Consider the following 20,670-nt stretch of genomic DNA (forward strand, 5'->3'; position numbering starts at 1 on the left):
TTGCTAGTGGGGTGGAAAATGACTACATTTGCTAAACAATCTGCTTATCTCATCTTATTGATCTCCAACTATGGTACATCAGACAATTATACGTATCTAAGTCCTCAAGAGATGAATTTCCAATTCGTGATTGCACCATTAAAATAATTTTTTTGCAGTGTTCAATAAATTTCCAAATGTTATTTCTTATTATCACCTCATGTCTGATTTGCCGCATCTATAGGCTCAGCACTGCTACATCTGTAAGCTCAGCACTGCTACATCTGTAAGCTCAGCTCTGCTACATCTGTAAGCTCAGCTCTGCTACATCTGTAAGCTCAACTCTGCTACAGCTATAAGCTCAGCACTGCTACATCTGTAAGCTCAGCACTGCTGCATCTGTAAGCTCAGCACTGCTACATCTGTAAGCTCAGCTCTGCTACATCTGTAAGCTCAGCACGGCTACATCTGTAAGCTCAGCACTGCTACATCTGTAAGCTCAGCTCTACTACATCTGTAAGCTCAGCACTGCTACATCTGTAAGCTCAGCACTGCTACATCTGTAAGCTCAGCTCTACTACATCTGTAAGCTCAGCACTGCTGCATCTGTAAGCTCAGCTCTGCTACATCTGTAAGCTCAGCACTGCTACATCTGTAAGCTCAGCTCTGCTACATCTGTAAGCTCAGCACTGCTACATCTTTAAGCTCAGCACTGCTACATATGTAAGCTCAGCACTGCTACATCTGTAAGCTCAGCACTGCTACATCTGTGAGCTCAGCACTGCTACATCTGTAAGCTCAGCACTGCTACATCTGTAAGCTCAGCTCTGCTACATCTGTAAGCTCAGCTCTGCTACATCTGTAAGCTCAGCACCGCGACATCTGTAAGCTCAGCACTGCTACATCTGTAGGCTCAGCTCTGCTACATCTGTAAGCTCAGCTCTGCTACATCTGTAAGCTCAGCACTGCTACATCTGTAAGCTCAGCTCTGCTACATCTGTAAGTTCAGCTCTGCTACATCTGTAAGCTTAGCACTGCTACATCTGTAAGCTCAGCACTGCTACATCTGTAAGCTCAGCTCTGCTACATCTGTAAGTTCAGCACTGCTACATCTGTAAGCTCAGCACTGCTACATCTGTAAGTTCAGCACCGCGACATCTGTAAGCTCAGCACTGCTACATCTGTAAGCTCAGCTCTGCTACATCTGTAAGTTCAGCACTGCTACATCTATAAGCTCAGCACCGCTACATCTGTAAGCTCAGCACTGCTACATCTGTAAGCTCAGCTCTGCTCCATCTGTAAGCTCAGCTCTGCTCCATCTGTAAGCTCAGCACTGCTACAGCTATAAGCTCATAACTGCTACATCTGTAAGCTCAGCACTGCTACAGCTATAAGCTTATAAGCTCAGCTCTGCTACATCTGTAAGCTGAGCACTGCTACATCTGTAAGCTCAGCACTGCTACATCTGTAAGTTCAGCACCGCGACATCTGTAAGCTCAGCACTGCTACATCTGTAAGCTCAGCTCTGCTACATCTGTAAGTTCAGCACTGCTACATCTGTAAGCTCAGCACCGCTACATCTGTAAGCTCAGCACTGCTACATCTGTAAGCTCAGCTCTGCTCCATCTGTAAGCTCAGCTCTGCTCCATCTGTAAGCTCAGCACTGCTACAGCTATAAGCTCATAACTGCTACATCTGTAAGCTCAGCACTGCTACAGCTATAAGCTTATAAGCTCAGCTCTGCTACATCTGTAAGCTGAGCACTGCTACATCTGTAAGCTGAGCACTGCTACATCTGTAAGCTCAGCACTGCTACATCTGGAAGCGCAGCACTGCTACATCTGGAAGCGCAGCACTGATACATCTGTAAGCGCAGCACTGCTACATCTGTAAGCTCAGCACTGCTACATCTGTAAGCTCAGCACTGCTACATCTGTAAGCTCAGCACTGCTACATCTGTAAGCTCAGCTCTGCTACAGCTATAAGCTCATCACTGCTACATCTGTAAGCTCAGCACTGCTACATCTGTAAGCTCAGCACTGCTACTGCTATAAGCTTATAAGCTCAGCTCTGCTACTTCTGTAAGCTCAGCACTGCTACATCTGTAAGCTCAGCACTGCTACATCTGTAAGCTGAGCACTGCTACATCGGTAAACTCAGCACTGCTACATCTGTAAGCTCAGCACTGCTACATCTGTAAGCTCAGCTCTGCTACGTCTGTAAGCTCAGCACTGCTACATCTGGAAGCGCAGCACTGATACATCTGTAAGCTCAGCACTGCTACATCTGTAAGCTCAGCACTGCTACATCTGTAAGCTCAGCACTGCTACATCTGTAAGCTCAGCACTGCTACATCTGTAAGCTCAGCTCTGCTACATCTGTAAGCTCAGCACTGCTACATCTTTAAGCTCAGCACTGCTACATCTGTAAGCTCAGCACTGCTACATCTGTAAGCTCAGCTCTGCTACAGCTATAAGCTCATCACTGCTACATCTGTAAGCTCAGCACTGCTACTGCTATAAGCTCATCACTGCTACATCTGTAAGCTCAGCACTGCTACTGCTATAAGCTTATAAGCTCAGCTCTGCTACTTCTGTAAGCTCAGCACTGCTACATCTGTAAGCTCAGCTCTGCTACATCTGTAAGCTCAGCACTGCTACATCTTTAAGCTCAGCACTGCTACATCTGTAAGCTCAGCTCTGCTACAGCTATAAGCTCATCACTGCTACATCTGTAAGCTCAGCACTGCTACTGCTATAAGCTCATCACTGCTACATCTGTAAGCTCAGCACTGCTACTGCTATAAGCTTATAAGCTCAGCTCTGCTACTTCTGTAAGCTCAGCACTGCTACATCTGTAAGCTGAGCACTGCTACATCGGTAAACTCAGCACTGCTACATCTGTAAGCTCAGCACTGCTACATCTGTAAGCTCAGCACTGCTACATCTGTAAGCTCAGCTCTGCTACATCTGTAAGCTCAGCACTGCTACATCTTTAAGCTCAGCACTGCTACATCTGTAAGCTCAGCACTGCTACATCTGTAAACTCAGCACTGCTACATCTGTAAGCTCAGCTCTGCTACATCTGTAAGCTCAGCACTGCTACATCTGTAAGCTCAGCACTGCTACATCTGTAAGCTCAGCTCTGCTACATCTGTAAGCTCAGCTCTGCTACATCTGTAAGCTCAGCACTGCTACATCTGTAAGCTCAGCACTGCTCCATCTGTAAGCTCAGCTCTGCTCCATCTGTAAGCTCAGCACTGCTACATCTGTAAGCTCAGCTCTGCTCCATCTGTAAGCTCAGCACTGCTACAGCTATAAGCTCAGCACTGCTACATCTGTAAGCTCAGCTCTGCTACATCTGTAAGCTCTGCACTGCTACAGCTATAAGGTCAGCACTGCTACATCTGTAAACTCAGCACTGCTACAGCTATAAGCTCAGCACTGCTACATCTGTAAGCTCAGCACTGCTGCATCTGTAAGCTCAGCACTGCTACATCTGTAAGCTCAGCACTGCTGCATCTGTAAGCTCAGCACTGCTCCATCTGTAAGCTCAGCACTGCTACATCAGTAAGCTCAGCACTGCTACATCTGTAAGCTCAGCACTGCTACATCTGAAAGCTCAGCTCTGCTCCATCTGTAAGCTCAGCACTGCTGCATCTGTAAGCTCAGCTCTGCTCCATCTGTAAGCTCAGCACTGCTACATCTGTAAGCTCAGCTCTGCTCCATCTGTAAGCTCAGCTCTGCTACATCTGTAAGTGTGACGCCCAGCTGTGCTTGGTATCAAAGATCCTAGAAGAGTGCATTGATGGATTCCTCCACAAGAGGCCCCCATAAACATTCACACATCTCCACCTTCCACCTCAGACCAGCAGAGGGAGCCCGTTAGGGATATAAATAGGGAAGGTGGAGCCAGGCAGTTCAGTTCCTCTGGAGAGTTCAGCAAGTACAGACCTGAATACAGAGTTGAGCTCAGACTTGTCTAGTCCAGTACAGTCTGAGAAGAGTTACCTCAGAGGACAGAGCCTGTTCCAGCTCCTGCTAGCCTGCAGTGGAGCTCATCCAGACTAAGACTAAGTTGTAGCTCAGAATAGTGAGCTTAAGGTGTGCCGGCGCCATAAGATCGGTGAAGCGCGGCAAGCTGCCTTTAGTGTGAGTAGCCTAGTGAGGGCCCGAGCGTGGCCGAAGGCGAGTGGAAAGTGAGTAGCAGTGGGGGCAGAGGAGCTTACCTAGCTCACCCCGAAATATTTACCGGACACCGGGTCCGAGCTTACCGGGATCTCTACGACCCAGTAAGGCATAACCGGAATCCCTGGAGAACTATAGGTCCCAGGTTCACCAGAGAGCTGATACGTAACAGAGCCAGGAGACACATAGGCCCCGTAAACTGGGAGCGTGCACTCCAAAAGAAGGCCCTACCACCACGTCAGTCGGTGCAGGACAGAGATAAAGTTCGGCCTAGCTCCAGGCAGGTCAGAAACTTACTACGCAGAGGCAAGAAACAGGAGGCCCTACACCCGCTCATTGGGGAGGATCCTGACATGCACCCTTCACACTACAGTGCTCCGGGACGTGCCTGAATTTCCATCAGTAAAAGGTACTGAAGTGACTATCGTGTCTGTCCCTGTTCTTGCTCTGACCCGGCTGGGTCTCGCCTGTCCTGCATCCCCCTCTCTGTACGCTGCCCTGAGGCCTAGCTCCACCTGTGGGGAGCTATACCATCGAGCTGCTTTATCACCGGCCTCAGTGGACTGCCGCAGCGCTGGTGATTCTCATCAGAAACCACAGGTGGCGTCACGAACTTTTATAAAATTAACAAACAATCCCCTTTTAAAAGCTGACCCCAGGGTACGGGCCCGGGAGCCGACCACCGTGACATCCCCAAGGCCAGGCAAAAGGCCCGGGTACTGAGTCGTCCCCATCCCCCTGGGCTAGTCATAAGCTCAGCACTGCTACATCTGTAAGCTCAGCTCTGCTCCATCTGTAAGCTCAGCTCTGCTACATCTGTAAGCTCAGCACTGATACATCTGTAAGCTCAGCACGGCTACATCTGTAAGCTCAGCTCTGCTCCATCTGTAAGCTCAGCACGTCTACATCTGTAAGCTCAGCTCTGCTACATCTGTAAGCTCAGCTCTGCTACAGCTATAAGCTCAGCACTGCTACATCTGTAAGCTCAGCACTGCTGCATCTGTAAGCTCAGCACTGCTACATCTGTAAGCTCAGCTCTGCTACATCTGTAAGCTCAGCACGGCTACATCTGTAAGCTCAGCTCTGCTACATCTGTAAGCTCAACTCTGCTACAGCTATAAGCTCAGCACTGCTACATCTGTAAGCTCAGCACTGCTGCATCTGTAAGCTCAGCACTGCTACATCTGTAAGCTCAGCTCTGCTACATCTGTAAGCTCAGCTCTGCTACATCTGTAAGCTCAGCTCTGCTACAGCTATAAGCTCAGCACTGCTACATCTGTAAGCTCAGCACTGCTGCATCTGTAAGCTCAGCACTGCTACATCTGTAAGCTCAGCTCTGCTACATCTGTAAGCTCAGCACGGCTACATCTGTAAGCTCAGCTCTGCTACATCTGTAAGCTCAACTCTGCTACAGCTATAAGCTCAGCACTGCTACATCTGTAAGCTCAGCACTGCTGCATCTGTAAGCTCAGCACTGCTACATCTGTAAGCTCAGCTCTGCTACATCTGTAAGCTCAGCTCTGCTACATCTGTAAGCTCAGCTCTGCTACAGCTATAAGCTCAGCACTGCTACATCTGTAAGCTCAGCACTGCTGCATCTGTAAGCTCAGCACTGCTACATCTGTAAGCTCAGCTCTGCTACATCTGTAAGCTCAGCTCTGCTACATCTGTAAGCTCAGCACTGATACATCTGCCCAGATCTGTTCCTCTTGAAGACCTTTCTTCTAAGATAAGTGCATGTTCTTTCTTGCTATTCTCAGAGGCCAGTAAATATGTGATGTCATATGTGGCTGCTGTGTGCGGGAAGGGAGAAGAAGTCAATCAAGTCAAGGAGCAGCTCTTACAATCCAATCCTGTCCTGGAGGGTGAGTAGCAGAAGTAATGGGTGATCAGTCACAGGGTGGGATATATTTAGTGTTGTGGCTATTATGGATCACTAATGATAGGATGAAGTAACAAATGGATGGACATTTATGATGAAGAATACAATATCATTATTTCAAGTCTTCCTATTAAATCTTCCCACTACAGACTATATATATCTGTATCTGGATCAGCACAAGCGTACGGATTATTGCCCTTATTAAATACCATTCAATGCACAATGTTTCCATTCAGCTAATTCGGAAGTTTTGCCGTGCCTCTCTGCTCATCGGATGATCTTAGCTTTGTAGACACTTTGATTGGGGGTAATTTATTTGTGTACTCCACGTAGGAATATTGAGAAACACTGGCTGATATTACACAAAGTTACATAAATGAGGTTTTTTTTTAATTAACTTTTGCCTTTTTTTCTCTCCAGCTTTTGGAAATGCCAAAACCATTCGAAATGATAACTCCTCCAGATTTGTAAGTTCTTCTCTCACAATATGGGAATGGTACAACAGCCCTGATGATACCTTCCTATTGACTCAGCACACAAATGTTTGCAGAGATGTCCGCATTATATTTTCATACCATATAAATATTTACAAGAAGAGATATTTCGCTAGAATACAAATTAGAGATTAATTCTATCATCCAGTATTCTCTGTCAGATACTAGTGAAAATCCTTACATCCACTTTATGATGAATATGTGATAGTAAGAATCAGAGGCGTAGCTAGGGTTTTGGTTCAGGGGGGGCAAAACTGAGTGGGCCCCTAACCATGTAACCCTGATTACAGCTATGGTGGCACACTCAGATAGTGGATGTAGGAGAACCTCAGCAGATGACCATGCTGTTACTAAAAGAAATCTCTATACAAAGACCAACACTGATATTACCGCCATATGGTGACCATATATTGATAGATGCCAGTCCGGCAGAACATATAAGAGATCACAGCACAGTTATATATAATACCTTACCGCTGATGTTCTTTCTGATTAAATTGTTCACTTTTCCCGTCTTTTCCATCTGGCCCAGACCGACACGACAACTTCTCCAGCCAGGGCTCAGAGTCTCACGTCTACAGAGATCAAAACAAAGACACATTTGACTCCTTACATTTCAGGCACTGTCCCCATCTATTCCCAACCTGCACAAACCCCTCATCCTGCTGATAATCCAATACTGAGCCTCTGCTGCAAAATGTGTCCCTATTACTGCACCTGCTGTTTGCTCTCTAGATGGTAAAACAAACCTCTAAAATATAGTAATGCCCTGTGCAAGTGTCCTAGAAAACAGTGCCCACATTGTGCCCCCTAGAAAGTAATAGTGCCCCTTTGACAGTCTCGATATCCTGAGTTCCCCTATAACAATAAGTGCCCACTTAAGATTTAATAATGTCCTGAGTCTCCTCCCTGTACAGCTCCCCTCTAACCAGTATGATGTTCTCCTATATACGATATAATTCCCCATCACTGTATAGTACCCCCCCAGAGTATACTGACCCCTTAGTAGTCCCAAAGCTGATGGCTCCAACACTGTATGATGGCCCCCACACTGTGCAAAGACCCCACATTATCTCCCACACTGTATGATGGCCCTGACACTGTACAAAGACCCCACATTATCTCCCACACTGTATGATGGCCCCCACACTATACAAAGACTCCACATTATCTCCCACACTGTATAAATAGCCTACATATAGTATAATGCACCAGATAGTCCGGAATATAGTATAATGCACTTCCCATAGCCCTTCGTATAGTATAATGCACCCCCCATAGACAGAGTCTGTAGTATAATGCTCCCCCCTCCTCATAGGCAGAGTCTGTAGTATAATGCTCCCCCCCTCATAGGCAGAGTCTGTAGTATAATGCCCCCCCAATCTCATAGGCAGAGTCTGTAGTATAATGCTCCGCCCCTCCTCATAGGCAGAGTCTGTAGTATAATGCCCCCCCCATCTCATAGGCAGAGTCTGCAATATAATGCCCCACCCATAGACAGAGTCTGTAGTAAAATGCACCCCCCATAGGCAGAGTCTGTAGTATAATGCACTCCCCATAGTCCTTCGTATAGTATAATGCACCCCCATAGACAGAGTCTGTAGTATACTTCTCCCCCCATAGGCAAAGTCTGTAGTATAATGCCCCCCCATAGGCAGAGTCTGTAGTATAATGCTCCCCCATCTCATAGGCAGAATCTGTAGTATAATGCTCCCCCCCTCCTCATAGGCAGAGTCTGTAGTATAATGCCCCCCCATCTCATAGGCAGAGTCTGTAGTATAATGCCCCACCCATAGACAGAGTCTGTAGTAAAATGCACCCCCCATAGGCAGAGTCTGTAGTATAATGCTCCCCCTCTTATAGGCAGCGTCTGTAGTATAATGCACCCCCCATAGGCAGAGTCTGTAGTATAAAGCTCCCCCATTGGCAGGGTCTGTAGTATAATGCTCTCCCCCTCCTCATAGGCAGAGTCTGTAGTATAATGCCCCCCTCAGGCAGAGTCTTTAGTATAATGCTCCCCCCCTCCCCATAGGCACAGTCTGTAGCATAATGCTTCCCCCCTCCCCATAGGCAGAGTCTTTGTTATAATGCTCCCCCCCATAGGCAGAGTTTTTAGAATAATGCTCCCCCCTCTCCCCATAGGCAGGGTCTTTACTGTAATGCCCCCCCCCTCTCCCATAGGCGGAGTCTTTAGGATAATGCCCCCCCTGCCCATAGGCAGAGTCTTTAGTATAATGCTCCCCTCCTCCCCATAGGCAAAGTCTTTAGTATAATGCTCCCCCCTCTTTAGTATAATGCTCCCACCTCTCCCCATAGGTAGAGTCTTTAGTGTAATGCTCCCCCCTCCCATAGGCAAAGTCTTTAGTATAATGCTCCCCCCTCTTCCCATAGGCAGAGTCTTTAGTGTAATGCCCCCCCTCCCCATAGGCAGAGTCTTTAGTATAATGTCGCCCCCTCCCCATAGGCAGAGTCTTTAGGATAATGCCCCCCCCCATAGGCAGAGTCTTTAGTATAATGTTCCCCCCCTCCCCATAGGCACAGTCTGTAGTATAATGCTTCCCCCCCTCCCCATAGGCAGAGTCTTTAGTATAATGCTCCCACCCTCCCCATAGGCAGAGTTTTTAGTATAATGCTCCCCCCTCTCCCCATAGGCAGAGTCTTTACTGTAATGCTCCCCCCTCTCCCATAGGCAGAGTCTTTAGTATAATGCACCCCCCTCCCCATAGGCAGAGTCTTTAGTATAATGTCGCCCCCTCCCCCATAAGCAGAGTCTTTAGGTCTTTAGGATAATGCCCCCCCCATAGGCAGCGTCCTTAGTATAATGCTCCCCCCCTCCCCATAGGCACAGTCTGTAGTACAATGCTTCCCTCCCTCCCCATAGGCAGAGTCTTTAGTATAATGCTCCCCCCTCCCCATAGGCAGAGTTTTTAGTATAATGCTCCCACCTCTCCCCATAGGCAGAGTCTTTACTGTAATGCTCCCCCCCTCTCCCATAGGCAGAGTCTTTAGTATAATCCCCCCCCTCCAAATAGGCAGAGTCTTTAGTATAATGCTCCCCCCTTCCCCATAGACAGAGTCTGTAGTAAAATGCACCCCCCATAGGCAGAGTCTGTAGTATAATGCACTCCCCATAGTCCTTCGTATAGTATAATGCACCCCCATAGACAGAGTCTGTAGTATACTGCTCCCCCCATAGGCAAAGTCTGTAGTATAATGCCCCCCATAGGCAGAGTCTGTAGTATAATGCTCCCCCCCCCTCATAGGCAGAGTCTGTAGTATAATGCCCCCCCATCTCATAGGCAGAATCTGTAGTATAATGCTCCCCCCCTCCTCATAGGCAGAGTCTGTAGTATAATGCCCCCCCCCATCTCATAGGCAGAGTCTGTAGTAAAATGCACCCCCCATAGGCAGAGTCTGTAGTATAATGCTCTCCCTCTTATAGGCAGCGTCTGTAGTATAATGCACCCCCCATAGGCAGAGTCTGTAGTATAAAGCTCCCCCATTGGCAGGGTCTGTAGTATAATGCTCTCCCCCTCCTCATATGCAGAGTCTGTAGTATAATGCCCCCCTCAGGCAGAGTCTTTAGTATAATGCTCCCCCCCTCCCCATAGGCACAGTCTGTAGCATAATGCTTCCCCCCTCCCCATAGGCAGAGTCTTTGTTATAATGCTCCCCCCCATAGGCAGAGTTTTTAGTATAATGCTCCCCCCTCTCCCCATAGGCAGAGTCTTTACTGTAATGCCCCCCCTCTCCCATAGGCGGGGTCTTTAGGATAATGCCCCCCCTGCCCATAGGCAGAGTCTTTAGTATAATGCTCCCCTCCTCCCCATAGGCAGAGTCTTTAGTATAATGCTCCCCCCTCTTTAGTATAATGCTCCCCCCTCTCCCCATAGGTAGAGTCTTTAGTGTAATGCTCCCCCCCTCCCATAGGCAGAGTCTTTAGTATAATGCTCCCCCCTCTTCCCATAGGCAGAGTCTTTAGTGTAATGCCCCCCCTCCCCATAGGCAGAGTCTTTAGTATAATGTCGCCCCCTCCCCATAGGCAGAGTCTTTAGGATAATGCCCCACCATAGGCAGAGTCTTTAGTATAATGTTCCCCCCCTCCCCATAGGCACAGTCTGTAGTATAATGCTTCCCCCCTCCCCATAGGCAGAGTCTTTAGTATAATGCTCCCACCCTCCCCATAGGCAGAGTTTTTAGTATAATGCTCCCTCCTCTCCCCATAGGCAGAGTCTTTACTGTAATGCTCCCCCCTCTCCCATAGGCAGAGTCTTTAGTATAATGCACCCCCCTCCCCATAGGCAGTGTCTTTAGTATAATGTCGCCCCCTCCCCCATAAGCAGAGTCTTTAGGATAATGCCCCCCCATAGGCAGCTTCCTTAGTATAATGCTCCCCCCCTCCCCATAGGCACAGTCTGTAGTATAATGCTTCCCTCCCTCCCCATAGGCAGAGTCTTTAGTATAATGCTCCCCCCTCCCCATAGGCAGAGTTTTTAGTATAATGCTCCCACCTCTCCCCATAGGCAGAGTCTTTACTGTAATGCTCCCCCCCTCTCCCATAGGCAGAGTCTTTAGTATAATCCCCCCCCTCCAAATAGGCAGAGTCTTTAGTATAATGCTCCCCTCCTCCCCATAGGCAGAGTCTTTAGTATAATGCTCCCCCCTTCCCCATAGGCAGAGTCTTTAGGATAATGCCCCCCCCATAGGCAGAGTCTGTAATATAATGTCGCCCCCCCCTCACCGGCAAAAAATAAATAAACAGTACTCACCTCTCCTCCTGGTTCCCTCGCTGCTCAGAGCGCCCGGCCCGCACACATCTTCAGCACAGTGGATCGGGTGCCAAGTGATGACGTCAGAGACATCAGTCACAGACAGTGGACTGATGGGAGAGGGAGCCGCGCTCCCCCTCTCATCAGTAAACTTGCGGCGGTGACGGGTGGGTGAGCCCGATGCTGGCACCAGGGCCCCCCCCTCCTGCTCAAGGGCCCCATAGCGGCCGCCGGACACTGCAGGGACATAGTCTCCCAGCTCTGCCCGGAGTGCAACTGTACTGTACTGTACAGTTACACTAGCGTAGCCCGGGTGGGCCCCCTCAGAGCGCTGGGCCCGGGGCCACCGCCCCCTTTGCCCCCCCCGGTAGCTACGCTACTGGTAAGAATTAAATGGAGGCTATAAAGAAGGAGAATAGCCAATGCTAAGAAAGGACATTTTTATAGTTCTAGTTACTGAAGAGGACCCAAACACTCAAGATATTAATGTCCACTATTTTCCAAAACTTACTGACTGTGGTGAACAAACTATATTAAAATTTTACTTTTATTACGATATTAAAAACATATATTTAATCATCCACTGTACTTATGTGAAGTCTATCCTCTCTAATCTTTACTCAAGGACAGAGCCAGATATTAATAATATTAAAATCTATATCAAAATGTGCATAACCATGCGTATTCAATGCTGTGTCTGTGATAATTCTGACTATCTCAGCCGAATACTTTATCTACCCCACTTGTCACTATTATATATAATTCTTCCAGTTATTCCCTATCATATAACTTCTATACCTGAGCGACCTTTTATTGCACTTAGCCCTAAACCTCTAAGACACCAGACTTTCTCATGTCCTTAATATCAGATGAGCATTGAATTCTAAAATTCCTCCATTATCCGAAATTGGTTATGTATTATAAAGGTGTATGTTTTCTTCTGACATCGGGGACTTTTAATAATAAGTCTTCACCAGGGTTCATAGTTAATGCACTAAACTGCTTAATTCATAGCTCATAGAACAGCAGTAGTAATTTTACTTTTTTGGTTTAGCCAAAGTGTGTAAGATCACATGTTATTCATATACAGAGGGCGTAAATCAGCCCCATTGTTCTACTTCGACGCGTTTCACTCATCCTATCATATGAGTACATCAGGAGGTTTAATTAGTGTCACTACTGTAAACTGTGCTGTTTAGTTCATTTTGCCGCACAGAGGCTATTCCTCTTGGCCATGATGCCAGCCGCAGTCGGCTGCACGGACGCACCTAGATTCCAGCTATAGTTTCTTCACCACAGTCAGTACATTTTTATAGTTCACCTACATTATTGGACTATACTTTCTGAAAAACTATACAATTAACACAACATGACTTATTTTAATCTTTACAGGGTAAATACATGGATATCGAATTTGACTTTAAAGGTGACCCAGTGGGAGGTGTGATTAGCAATTGTAAGTATCTATTATGCTCACTTATATAGCACCATCATATTCCACAGCACTTTACAGACATTAACATCACTGTCTCCATTGGGAATCCCTATCAGTATGTCTTTGGAGTGTGGGAGGATACCGGAAAACCTGGAGGAAACCCACACAAACACGGGGAGAACAGATAAACTCCTTGCAGATGTTGTCTTTGGTGGGATTTGAATCCAGGACCCCAGCGCTGCAAGGCTGCAGTGCTAACCACTGAGCCACCATGCTGCCCTTTAACCTATCTATCTACAACCCCTGGCAAAAATTATGGAATCACCGGGCTCAGAGGATGTTCATTCAGTTGTTTAATGTTGTTGAAAAAAAGCAGATCACAGACATGGCACAAAGCTAAAGTGATTTCAAATGGCAACTTTAGGGCTTTAAGAAACACTAAAAGAAATCATGATAAAAAATGTGGTACTCAGTAAGGGTAATTTTTTTCAAACCAAGCAGAGGGAAAAAAATATGGAATCACTCAATTCTGAGGAAAAAATTATGGAATCACCCTGTAAATTTTCATTTCCAAAACTAACACCTGCATCAAATTAGATCTGCTTGTTAATCTGCATCTAAAAAGGAGTGATCACACCTTAGAGAGCTGTTGCACCAAGTGGACTGACATGAATCATGGCTCCAACACGAGAGATGTCAATTGAAACAAAGGAGAGGATTATCAAACTCTTAAAAAAAGGTAAATCATCACACAATGTTGCAAAAGATGTTGGTTGTTCACAGTCAGCTGTTTCTAAAATCTGGACCAAATACAAACAACATGGGAAGGTTGTTAAAGGCAAACATACTGGTAGACCAAGGAAGACATCAAAGCGTCAAGACCGGAAACATAAAGCAATATGTCTCCAAAACAGGAAAGGCACAACAAAACAAACGAGGAACGAATGGGAGGAAACTGAAGTCAATGTCTGTGACCGAACTGTAAGAAACCGCCTAAAGGAAATGGGATTTACATACAGAAAAGCTAAACGAAAGCCATCATTAACACCTAAACAGAAAAAAACAAGGCTACAATGGGCTAAGCAAAAGCAATCATGGACTGTGGATGACTGGATGAAAGTCATATTCAGTGATGAATCGCAAATCTGCATTGGGCAAGGTGATGATGTTGGAACTTTTGTTTGGTGCCGTTCCAATGAGATTTATAAAGATGACTGCATGAGGAGAACATACAAATTTCCACAGTCATTGATGATATGGGGCTGCATATCAGGTAAAGACACTGGGGAGATGGCTGTCATTACATCTTCAATAAATGCCCAAGTTTTCATTGATATTTTGGACAGTTTTCTTATCCCATCAATTGAAAGGATGTTTGGGGATGATGCTATCATTTTTTAAGATGATAATGCATCCTGCCATAGAGCAAAAACTGTGAAAACATCCCTTGAAAGAAGACACATAAGGTCAATGTCATGGCCTGCAAATAGTCCAGATCTCAAGCCAATTGAAAATCTTTGGTGGAAGTTGAAGAAAATGGTCCATGACAAGGCTCCAACCTGCAAAGCTGATCTGGCAACAGCAATCAGAGAAAGTTGGAGCCAGATTGATGAAGAGTACTGTTTGTCACTCATTAAGTCCATGCCTCAGAGACTGCAAGCTGTTATTAAAGCCAGAGGTGGTGCGACAAAATACTAGTGATGTATTGGAGTGTTCTTTTGTGTGTTTGTTTTTCATGACTCCATAATTTTTTCCTCAGAATTGAGTGATTCCATAATTTTTTCCCTCTTCTTGGTCTGAAAAAAATTACCCTTACTGAGTACCACATTTTTTATCTTGATTTCTTTTAGTGTTTCTTAAAGCCATAAAGTTGCCATTTGAAATGACTTTAGTTTTGTGCCCTGTCTGTGATCTGCTTTTTTTCAACAACATTAAACAATTGAATGAACATCCTCCGAGCCCTGTGATGGCATAATTTTTGCCAGGGGTTGTATGTATATATCTATCTACCTATCCATCTATCTATCTATCTATGTATCTCATATCTATCTATGTATCTCATATCTATCTATGTATCTATCTATCTATTATCTATCTATCTATTCTGATCTCTCTTCCAATATCAGGGCTGGATCTATTTATTGCAATTCATGGTCTGCAAAGCAGTTAAAGGGTTATTCCCATCTGATAAACTGATGTCATGTCGCTAGGTTACACCTTCACTTTATCATTGGTGGGGGTGAGATCTCTGGGAGCATGAATGGGGTTTGCAGAGGTCAGACCCCCACCAATAGAATTTTCAGCTTACAACTTTTTTTTGATTTCATGGACCTGCAGTGGGTTAAAGTAATAAAAGGAGCTGTTCTCATCCTCTCTTGTCCATCACTACCTCACACCCTCTCCTGTCCAGCGCTGCCTTTCCGTTGCTGCTCCTGGTCTTTATTTACTGGCTGCAGCGGTGACATCACAAGTACAGTGCACATCACCGCTACAGCCAATCACTGAGCTCAGCGGCTCATGCAGTCGACCTCGGCACAGCCCCTCAGCTCAGTGATTGGCATCAGCGGTGATGTGCATTGTAGTCGTGATGTCACCGCTGCAGACAGTAAACAAGGACTCCAGCAGTGACCAGGCGAGGTTGAGCCCATTTTATTATTTTACACCAGAGTGCACCCATAAAGTAAAAACATTATGACTGGAAAACCCCATTAAGCTTTATTCTGAAACATAAAATAAACCCAATGTCAAATATTCTAGAAACCTGTAAGTGGGTGCTGGGGCCTGGCTGCAGCATCTTAGGTATAGTCGTATGACTGCTGTGGCTTCATGTGTTGCTTTTCCTGTTCCCATCTTAGATATTTTTCTCAGATGGTTTAGAGCAGGAAATCTCAGACTTCCTGCTCAATTGGGATGAACAGTTATTTTTCTTACATATATGTAATGCATCACTGTTAGGGCAACGGATGAGACAGGGAGAGAGGATATTCCCTAAGAGGATGGTTACAATCGTATCCTCTTGTAAACGTGTACTTGAATTTTTCTACTCAAACATCAATTAAGGGATTTTCCACCCCTGATTTATTGCTTAAAAAAGTATGCCGCAGACTCTAAAGCTCGGTATCCAGTCGACTGATTCTCACTGCTCCTTTTCTAATGCTTCCTGGGTCCCCCGCCGGTCTCTGCGGTTCCTCTTCCCACCTGGACAGTCAAGTGACCGATCCAGTAAATATCTGGCCACAGGGGCGACCAACTCATCAGGACAGGGAGACTATTTTCTGTGCATCCTGATTCTGTTATGCAGACATGTGACTGCTGTCGCCAATCACTGGCCAAAGTGGTGCAAATAAACCAAAAACTGACCAGCCTCTCCTAACACAATCAGACCAGTGTGAACAGGTGCGAGCTGCTTTGAGTGTAGTATATACAAACCAAAGAATGCAGCAGCACACTGTATGCACTAAGATGTATGCAAATGCAGTGGCTGTAAGGGCCTAGGGTACTCGGTAGCAGGCCGGCAGTCTTCCAGGGAGGTCACCGTGGCAGTGGCCCAGCTCCGTGGCCCTGGCCGAGCAGATGAAGGGAGTATTTACAGGGGATTCATAGTCTTTATGTGACGCCACCTGTGGTGCCTGGTCAGGGATGACCAGCGCTGTTGTGTGGACCCTGGGGGATAGATGGTATAGCAGCTGGGATGAAACACTTCCCACAGGTGAAGCGGGCCCCCAGGGATTGAGAAAGTTTATATGAAGGATGGCGGCGGGGGAAACAGGGTGCAGAGAGCAGGGTGGCAGTAGTGATGATAGTCATGGTGGTAGCACAGCTGCGGGGAGGCGCAGAAGAAGAAGACAGACACGAGGAATGCAGTCCGGTTACCTTTACTGCAGAGAAAGCTGTGGAGTCCGGGGCACTGGTCACTAGGTCTAGGAGGGTCCGGTCAGCTTGGAAGCAATCGGAGTCCACCCCGTCAGGTGGATTTGGAGGCCTGCCTGCTGCACTTCTCCGTTGCGGGCCCCACTGCCTGTGAGCTATTCTGCAGTCCCTTTTCTTCACTCCTGCCCTAAGCTCCGTACTAGCAGGCGTTGCGAACCTATAACGGGTACTGCCGTCTTGGGTGCAGCTCCGGGCTCTAGTTATACTGCTGTGCTGCCGGGCTTCTGCTTGTGGCCAGAAAACTTGCAGTCTCCTGTCCCCCAGATTCGGTTGCCAGAACGTGCAATCCCTGTACAACCCAGGACTCTGGCGTCCTCTGCTCCGCTGCCTGGGGTGAGCTCTTCACGTGCTCTGCTCCCCAGAACTTTCTCCTCTCTCTGCTGCTTTCTCCCCCTCTCCCTCCCCTCTCACACTCACTGACTAACTCCTCCCCCCAGCCGGAAAAGACAGCTGCCCAAAATAGGGTGTAGAGCTCCCCCTTCAGGTCAGGGATCAGAACTTGTGTGTGCATGTGGGGTTTACCTGACGTGGGGAGCTCCTCCTGCTTCCAAGCGTAATATCACCTCCGGTGAAGGAGGCAGCACTACTGTGGCAACCAACCCATGGGGCGCCACACAAACACTGAATATGTGACATTTAAAAGAAACCTTTCAGTCAGTTCATGAATCAGAGCTCCGGTGTTTAGTTTGAGGAACCAAGTGGGGACTATAGGGAGAGTTGAGGCTAGTCCGGCATCACATCCGACTGGATTCTCCACACCCCACTCTAGTTCATTGACAGGTCTCTCACGACTTACACACATGATCTTGAAATTGTTTTCTCTACAACACTGGAGCATTTTAGAAATTAAACATACCTGACTCCAATTGTGTTCCAAGCTCTGATTCATGCTGCTTGTCATTTGAACAGCATGAGTCGACTGACAGGTTCCCTTAAAAAATCATTACTGTCATATAGAAAATAAAATAAAATGAAAATAATTAGTGCACATATTGGCCAATTCATGTGTGCCCACTAGCCATGACAAGGCGACCTTTCTCTGATGGGACCATAACCGTTCCTATCAGACATCCCTTTTCTGGGCCAAAAGTGTACTAATTTTAAAGGGAGGGTAGGATCCAATGCTAATTTAAAACAGCCTTAGACAGGTGGAGTGCTCCGCCAACTAAAGAGGACAAAGTGCTGATGCTGCACCCAGGGGATAACTGCAGAGGTCAGTTCTCCATCCAAGTCAGAATTGGAATCACTGAGACTCTAGCGTTTTTTTTTATTGCACCATTGTAGTGGAGTCACTAATCTAAGTTCCCTGCACTTAGTCTCATACTTAACAGCAGCCATCTTCATCTGTTATCGGCTCCGCTCCGGTCGGCCTCCAGCAGTTTGTGACCTGCCGGATCGCTGCAGCGTTTGCGGATGAGCCGGAAGTCACAACTCAATGTAAGTCTATGAGAACCAGAACGAGGCCAGAACGAGGATCTCATAGACTTACACTGAGAACTTGTGACTGTTACCTCTGACTTCTGGTCAGTGAGAAGTTGTGGTCACAAAATGGCAAATCGGGACCGGAGCGGCGCCAGGAACAGGTGAACACTGTAGCTGGTGAGTATAATACTAGGGGCAGGGAACTTACATTAGTGGCACCACTCCAGCTCTGAAATAAAAAAAAACCGCTGGAGTGGTGGTTTAAGTACATTGGGGCTCAGTACAGTGTGAATGCCTTATTTAATTTTTTTATAGCCTTCTCCAGGCTTTTTTTTTTTTAATCATGGATGGAAAACCCTGTTAATTAATATTTTTGCCCAAATATCAGTAAGATTACTCAAAATTTTAAACAAGTTCTCTACAATAGATCTAAAATCTATATAAACAAAGCAGCGACTAGAACACCTAAAGTGCCATCTTCATTGTAGTGAAGAAAAAAAACAAGGATATGGCAGAAAGCCATCCTGATTGTCACATCATTGTACACATTTCTTTTCTGCATTGTGTAGATCTCCTGGAGAAGTCACGCGTGGTAAAACATGTCAAAGGAGAACGAAACTTCCATATATTCTACCAATTGCTGTCTGGGGGAGGTGCTGATCTACTAGGTGAGGATTCACACCCTTCAATACTTATATTTTTATTCTTTTTAGCCTTAATTCGGACAAATACTTCATTCATATATACAGGTGCATCTCACTAAATTAGAATATCATCAAAAAGTTCATTTATTTTAGTTCTTCAATACAAAAAGTGAAACTCATATATTATATAGAGTCATTACAAACAGAGTGATCTATTTCAAGTGTTTATTTTGGTAGATTGTAACGGGTCCGGGAGGCGGAACCTCTGAGCTACTATACAAGGGGGCGGCCCTTGTAAGGGAGCGGGTGGCAGTCTCTGGATGAACGGACAGGGAGATACGGCAAGTGATCAGGGCAGTCTCTGGGTGAACGGACAGGGAGATACGGCAAGTGATCAGGGCAGTCTCTGGGTGAACGGACAGGGAGATACGGCAAGTGATCAGGGCAGTCTCTGGGTAAGGGGTAGGTACGACCTGTGATGGCAGAGCCTCCGGGTAGGCTAGCAGGCAGATGGTAGATGGGTGCTCCCAGGTGAGCAGGCGAGAGTCTCTGGAATAGCAGGTGGTCACGGCACGTGACGGCGGAGCCTCCGGGCTGGCAGGCAGGCAGGTAACGGAGAAGCGCTCCCAGGTGAGCGGGCAAGAGTCTCTGGAATAGCTGGTGGTCACCGCACGTGACAACGGGACCTCCGGGCTGGCAAGCAGGCAGGTAACGGAGATGCGCTCCCAGGTGAGCGGGCAAGAGTCTCTGAGATAGCTGGTGGTCACAGCACGTGACAACGGAGCCTCCGGGCTGGCAAGCAGGCAGGTAACGGAGAAGCGCTCCCAGGTGAGCGGGCAAGCTGGTCCATAGACAGACTGACCGGAGTAGTAAGGCAGACCGTCGGACCTCAGGCAAGCAGGCAGGTAACTGATATGCGCTCCCAGGTGAGCGGGCAGGCTGGTCCTTAGACAGACTGACAGGAGTAGTAAGGCAGACCGTCGGACCTCAGACTGGCAGACAGGTAACAAGTATTCAGGCAGGAATCAGGCAGGTAACTGGCAGGTAACTGGCAGGTAACTGGCAACGGGACCTGAGGGCTGAAGCACAGGTGAGACACAGGTGCAAACAACATTGCTCGGGCACCTCCATTTTGGAGGAGGTGCCTTTTATATGATGAAGTCCTCCGGCCATTGGCCGGGGACTCTTTAGGGCGGCGCGCGCGGCCCCTTTAAGAGGAGGGGAGCGCGCGCGCGCGCGCCCTAAGCACAGGGGCCGGGAAGGAGCGCGCGCCGAGAGCAGAGCAGGAGAAGGACGCCGGGACGGAGCGCGCGCTGACAGCAGAGCGGGGAGAGGACGCCGGGCAGGAGCGCGTGCTGACAGCAGAGCGGGGAGAGGACGCCGGGCACGGAGCAGAGCGGTGAGGGGAGCAGCGTCCCTGCCTAGCAGAGGGCAGGGACGCCAGCGCTACAGTACCCCCCCCTTTAGGCCCCCCCTTTTTTAGGCCAGACAGAAATTTAGCTAGGATGAGAGGGGCATGGATGTTCTCCCGGGGCTCCCACGTTCTCTCCTCAGGACCAAACCCCCTCCAATCTACCAGAAAAAAGGTCTTTCCTTTTACCCTTTTGCTGGCAAGAATGTTCTCTACCTCAAACTTGTCCTCAGCAGAAACCAGAGCAGGAGGCGTACCTGTAGACTTAGAAAAAGAGTTAAGTACCACAGGTTTGAGGAGAGATACATGGAAGGAGTTAGGGATCCGTAAGTTGGCCGGGAGTTTCAATTTATAGGCTACCGGGTTGATCTGACCGATGACCACCAGTGGGCCGATGAACCGAGACCCTAACTTATAGGAAGGGATCTTGAGTCGGACATATTTGGACGAGAGCCAGACTTTATCCCCAGGACGGAATTGAGGAGGGTCCATCGCTAAATGCTGCCAGGGGGCAGCA

General features: G+C 47.4%; 1 protein-coding gene across 2 annotated transcripts in view; it reads left to right on the forward strand.

The window, feature by feature from the left end:
- The window catches only part of MYO1A (myosin IA), a 106,775-nt gene that overhangs the window by 44,252 nt on the left and 41,853 nt on the right, over window positions 1–20,670 (forward strand). For both annotated transcript variants that reach the window (XM_073663351.1, XM_073663352.1), the window contains exons 5-8: window positions 5,927–6,031; window positions 6,469–6,515; window positions 12,704–12,767; window positions 18,668–18,766. In XM_073663351.1, coding sequence (XP_073519452.1) covers window positions 5,927–6,031; window positions 6,469–6,515; window positions 12,704–12,767; window positions 18,668–18,766 — 315 coding nt within the window. The remainder of the gene's footprint in view (window positions 1–5,926; window positions 6,032–6,468; window positions 6,516–12,703; window positions 12,768–18,667; window positions 18,767–20,670) is intronic.

The sequence above is a fragment of the Phyllobates terribilis genome, unplaced genomic scaffold, assembly GCF_046119375.1.
Source record: "Phyllobates terribilis strain yellow unplaced genomic scaffold, ASM4611937v1 Scaffold_2__4_contigs__length_985480577, whole genome shotgun sequence".
NCBI classification, from domain to species: domain Eukaryota; kingdom Metazoa; phylum Chordata; class Amphibia; order Anura; family Dendrobatidae; genus Phyllobates; species Phyllobates terribilis.